This window comes from Glycine max, chromosome 14 (assembly GCF_000004515.6).
Source record: "Glycine max cultivar Williams 82 chromosome 14, Glycine_max_v4.0, whole genome shotgun sequence".
Classification (NCBI taxonomy): Eukaryota; Viridiplantae; Streptophyta; class Magnoliopsida; order Fabales; family Fabaceae; genus Glycine; species Glycine max.
Window position 1 is genome coordinate 13,299,745 of NC_038250.2, and position 6,361 is coordinate 13,306,105.

A 6,361-nucleotide genomic window follows, 5' to 3' on the forward strand; every position below is an offset into this window, starting at 1 on the left:
CAATCCAACGGTTAACGAATCCAGGATTGTAGTTTTATTGAGACAGTTATGGGTTTCTACGGGAAAAGAAAAGACTACGATGCGAAGTGTATTTCTCTCAGATCCGATATTTTCTCGTAATTACCAACGATGAAAAGCCTTGGAATTGAGTTGCAAACCTAGTGCTTAAATTTCACGATGATCCAACGGTGAATGAGTCCGAAATTATCATTTTTCTGAGACAGATTTGGTGGTCTGCGGGAAAAAGATAAGGTTTTGGGATGAGAAGGGGGAAAAATGAAAATGAGGAGAAGAGGAGACATCGTTGGTGTGAAAACTGACCTAACATCATTATTTATACCTAGGATACTCACAACTTATTATTTACTCTATTTATTTATTTTTATAATTTTATAAAAACAAACTATATTTTATTCTCTATCAAATGAGTAAATAAAATACACTCTTTATTTTCTCTAAAATTATTATTTTAATTAATAAATTTATTTCTCCTTATTTATTTAATTATAAAAACCTTATCATTTTATAAAACTCTATTTATTTATAAATAATAATCCTTTTTAATTTAGTCTACGAAAAATGGGATGTTACAATTTCACCCCCCTTAAAATAAGTTTTGTCCCCGAAACTTTGTCGAAAGATCGAGAAAAGATATTACGCATATGGTTCTCAATAACAAGCAATGTGCCCAGTTGAAGCTCCTTTTAGTGACTTCGATTACAAGACTCCTGTGCACTTAGCAACTAAATTTGGCGATCCTCACTTACTCAATGATAGTATTTCATAAGTAAGTCTTCTCACGAGAGTGACATCTCAACAACAATAGAATATGAATGACATACTATTTGGACTAGGATAATATCATAGAAGACACTGATGACAATTTGAAACTAACAAACAGACACAAAGAAACGCGACTGATCACATGGTCGACCCTTTTTCAAACATGGAACGGTTCAAGAAAATAAATATGAATTTTGAGACTCTCACGCTCTACCAACTCTAGCTCACAAATGACTATCGATAATACATGATTTAACTACCCTCAGATCTAACCCTCTTCCCGGAGCACGATCTTCCTTACTTAGGTATACTTGACTCATAACTCTCACTTAGGTTTAAGAATTGTAACGATTCAACTCTAAGGTTGCCTACCTGATACTAACTGGGTGCTAATTAGATAAGTAATACAGATTACTCCTCACTTATATAAGTTTTTTCACCTTAAGGTAATCTTCACACATTTATACTCAAGGTTGTCAAACTCGCGATTCTACGTAGAATCGTGGAGGCTCCGTAAACTCGACTCGTTGAATCGAATCGTAGAATCGTAAAAGTTTACTCAAATAAAAAAATATATTAATTCTTTTATATAAAATCATAAGTAAATATTTCAACCCTAAAATAAATAAAAATAATAAACCTTAACAATAATTCAATAAACTAACATAGTCCACAATCCACACTCAATTTAACATAAATTCATACAATACAAAACATAAGTTCTTAAAATAAAAACATTTAAAAAAATAATTCAAATGTCCATCAATCCTCTAATAAAATCATCTCCAATATCACCACCACCACCATCATTTTCATCTCCATCATCTTCTAGCTCTTCCTCAGTTGAGAAATGATCTTCAACATTGTCATTCAATACCATATTGTCAATATCAAATGCATCCAAAGTTGGATCAGTTAAACTTCCTCCAACCAAATCAACATTACTTCCGCTACCACTTTCCCCTAAAGGTTGCTCTTGCTCAACTTGGAAATTGTCTTCATCAAATATATCATCTCCCTCTTCTGTTATCCACTCATCATCAGATTCCATATCTTCAAATGCAAGAGCAACTGTTTTTCTTGTTTGTCTACTTTTGAGCTTCAAGTTGTACATGACATAAACTAAGTCATTCATTTTCTTTTGATGCAAATGATTTCTCCTTTTTGTATGAACCTATAAATAATAAAAAGTCAAAGTTTATAACTTAACTAGAGTCTAGAGTGTAAACTAAACAAAAACAAATATTAAGAAACACAAATAAAGTCATGAAGTTCAATTACCATTTCAAATGAGCTCCAATTACGCTCACATCCAGAAGAACTGCAAGTTAAGCTCAAAACACGAATAGCAAACCACTTTAATTCTGGACATCCATCCCCGAACATTTCCCACCATTCTGTAGGTGGCATAGTCTTCCTAGAGTTTATTGCATTCTCCATAGAAAAAAGACCTTTGGCAAAATGAAATTCAAGAAGCTGCCCATTAATTTTGTTCCTTACCCCAACATCCTTTACCAATCTCATCATACAAATAAATAATCCTTCTTTCACTTCTCTATTATCTTTTTTAAAATCATCTTCAAAATGCAATTGAGGATTAAGATAATATGCAGCTGCATGCAAAGGCCTATAAAGTTGGTTCTCCCACCTCTTATCAATAATTTCCCAAACAGGTTCATAACTACACAGATAAATAAAATAAAATAAATTTAGAATTAGGCATAGTCACATAGATAAATAAAGTAAACTATATTTTTAATTTAAAAAACTTACTTTTTATTCACATTATTGAAGTTACTTTTAATCTTTTCCTTTGCACAATCCATCTCAACATATATGAAACCCATGGCAAGTTGTTGATCAGAATCCACCAATCGAAGGACTACCATAAGAGGGGCAGCAGCTTTGAGGCATATGGATACATTCTTCCAAAATCTATTATCCAAAATTGAATCTTCTACTTTTCTCCCCTCCTGTGAAGTTCCAAACTTACTTTTTTTCCTCTCCTCAGAACTGAACAACCTCATCAAAGATGCTTTCATTTCATGGAGACAAGCTAAAGTCAAGTAAGCAGTTGCAAATCTAGTCATACCTGGTCTAACCAAGTCCCTACCATTTGTGTACTTCTTGAGCATGCTAATAAGCATTGTTCTACCATATATATAAGTTGTTATCTTTCTTCCCTTCTTTATAGTAACTTCATGAACCTTCAAATGTTTCTCCAAGTCCTCAAGTATCAGATCAATGCAATGGGCAGCACATGGAGTCCAATACAAATGCGGCCGAGTATGCATCAACAATTCTCCTGCTGCTTTGAAATTCGCAGCATTATTAGTAATCACTTGAACTACATTCTCTTCTCCAACAAATTTGACAACATCATCTAACCCCTTAAAAATATGATATCCAATAATCCACCATGTATGTGGGAGAAATGCTCTAATTTTTTTTATGCATGGACCTGCCTTAAAAACAAAACATATAGGATCCACGTCAAACAATTGTCAATATATATATATATATATATATATATATATATATATATATATATATATATATATATATATATATATATATATATATATATATATATATATATATATATATATATATATATATATATATATATATATATATATTCTACACGTCAAACAATTGTCAATTGTCAATTTTTCTCTTATATCATATTCTACTTGTTTATTATTATTATTATACATTTTTTCAAAATATTGAAATAACTTTTACTATTAAATTTCAATTAAAACAAATGGTTATTTTAACAAAAAAACTAACAAAGGAAGGAAACAATGGTAATTTCTAATGACATTTTTTTATTAGAAGAACCAAGAAAGAAATAAAAAAAAATGGACCTGAAAGACCAAAATGGAAGGTCAATATACAAATCAAAATTGTAATTTGTAGCATAAGATACAAATCAAAATGAAGTAGGACTCTGGTTTTTGCTTGGAACAAACAGCCTTCAAAAAATACAAATGAAGTAGGACACTTCACAAATTGGAATTCATAGCATGAGTAACAGAAACAGAGAAATAGGAAAGGCAGAGAATTTAAGGAGACAAAGAATTAAATAGAAAAAGGAATATCAAGAGAACTACATAACATGACTTGTAAGTTGTAAGATTGAAATGAAATAAGGAAAATGATTGGGAAATCTTGTTAAGATGAGAAACAAATCCAATGTAGTTTATATAGAAAATAAACAGTTTGCAGCTGATGGAGCAAAATTGCAAGTTTCTTCTAGTCCTATTATAAAACAGCAATGTAAAGTCTAATATAGATTATGAACTATATCACCTCTTTTCAACAACACTCAATGGTGCACTGTACTAACTCCAGAAGCCCTTACACTTCTAGAAAGCACGGGTTCACCACAATTGGTTTTATCTTTGACTTAGGAAAAACAAGCTTTGCAAAAAGATCTTAGCAGTTCTAAAATTGACAAAATCAAATACAAACTTATTCAAAAGGAAGATAACGATAATGAAGGTAAAGGTTTCAAATTACAGCCCCAAAGCTTTCCTATCTGATACACAACAGATTTGGCACAAGAAATGCCTAATCAAGTTAATTATACTAGCAAAAGCACGTGAAATGTTATTGTCAACACGAATATGGAAACAAACTAATTGGTACATCACAATTGCCATTTCCCTGGTCAGCACAAGATTACACAGAAACAAATTTACAAGACAAAGCCAGTATAAACATATACACACATCAATACATGAGTCCATACACACAAAGGCAAACACATTCACCTAATAATTGCCCTTAAAAGCACAAAATTCATCATAGAAAAATAAATGTGCATATCATCGACTATCTTATGTGCACCCTAAATGGTACTTTATTTTATCTGAGTAGTAGGCATGACAAACCAAACAGATAACAATGAAAACATTACAAGAAAAAGAAAAACAAGTTATTTATGATTGCCTCAAAACTAAATGGTACTTAATTTTAAGCGATAAATTTCTATACCAAAACTCTATAAGGAATATACATTAGAAATTGAAATTTATCTAATTTTTTTTGTTCCTTTCTATTCATTTCACTACCATCTTTCATTTTTTGATTCCATTACCATCTTAATCGCTGCGGCAAAGGAATGCAAAATGCAAGAAACAGTGAAAGCAAGCCTCGTATCATCAAAAGGGATTTCAACCTTCCCTATGTTCCCCTTTAGTAACCAACAATATTTATTGCCTAACTTCAACAGTTTCTAATTTTCCAAACATAGGAAAATCAAGAGGTGTAAAGGTACATAAAAAAGAAAAAGAGGTGCAAAGGCAAAATGTCTTTCAGTTGTGTTATGCAATTGCATTGAGAAAGAAGAGGACTCAGAGGAGAAATTACCTTATTGTTGTGACTTGAAGCGAAGCTTGGAGCGACAGCGACGGAGGACCGCGAGGCAGTGACGGCGATGGAGGATGGAGGACCGCAAGTGAGGGCTTTCAAAGCAGAACAACGGTGAGTAGCAGCTTCAGCGCAACACGACCACGGAGTCGCGACTCGTGAGTAAAGGAGTAGTTATGCTTCAAAACGACGTTGTTTCGAAGATTTCGTGAACTCGCGGACTCGTCGCAGATTCGCGATTCTACCTAAACTCGTCCGAGTTTGCGCTAAATCGGACGAGTCTACTCCGATTTCGATTCTACTTCCGATTTAACTCGCTGACCCTTGGTAGAATCGTAAAATCGTACGATTTTACGAGTTAAATCGCGATTTTAACAACCATGTTTATACTTATGTCACCTTATAACTTTGCACTTGAAGTTGAGGTTTCAACTGTTGTTTACGATGTCTAACTCTATAACTAAGACACTAGTCATGTCAACGGTTTCCTACTCAAGCTCTAACTACTAAGCTAGTTCTAACGGTTGAAACTAAATTCACAATAAGATTCTTGAGAGTTTTACCCATCTCTTTTATCTTGGATTCAACTCCAAAGGTCCTCACAATGTATCAAATTAATGGTAATGTCTCTCAAAACATTATGGTGAACACCATGGTTACCTATTTTAAATCACACATAGGATAAATCTTTTCATAATTCTTAAGTTGTCAAGAAAACATTGATCACTATTTGTCCTCCTACAAGCACTCCTCTAAACTTAAAAACTATTTCAAATATTTTACTACTCCAATAAGGACCTACGCGGCTAAGATAGCACTCAACGGTTTACAGTGGCCGACTTCTCTATGAACTTATGGCTTACTCCTTACAAGGATCTCACCCGAAAACTTAAACTTACTTGAGTAATCTCCAACAAGAATTAAGGTTAATTCAAGGAATCCTAAAATAACTTTTTGGTTCGACTACTAGTTATGGGAATTTTATCTTAATCTTAGGTTTCCTCTCATCTCAAAACAACTTATGCCCAAGAAGGATTTAAAGTTATCTCTCACCTAAACGTGGCATACTCTAAGGGTCATCCTCATCTAACTAAAATGCATAACAAAACTCTTAGAACAAAACATGATTCCCAAGGGTCTATAACAACTTTATGATACACCTCATAATTCAACTTAACTGGAAACAGACTAAACACTAATC

General features: G+C 32.9%; 1 protein-coding gene across 1 annotated transcript; it reads right to left on the minus strand.

The window, feature by feature from the left end:
- Nucleotides 1-1,534: 1,534 nt before the first annotated feature.
- On the minus strand, nt 1,535-5,727 carry LOC102661964 (uncharacterized). Its single transcript, XM_006596613.1, has 6 exons — nt 5,724-5,727; nt 5,161-5,255; nt 4,889-4,984; nt 2,557-3,173; nt 2,065-2,464; nt 1,535-1,957 (listed from the first exon to the last, which is right to left on the minus strand). Exons 1-6 carry the CDS (start codon nt 5,725-5,727, stop codon nt 1,535-1,537), a joined length of 1,635 nt encoding a protein of 544 aa, XP_006596676.1.
- Nucleotides 5,728-6,361: the final 634 nt, after the last annotated feature.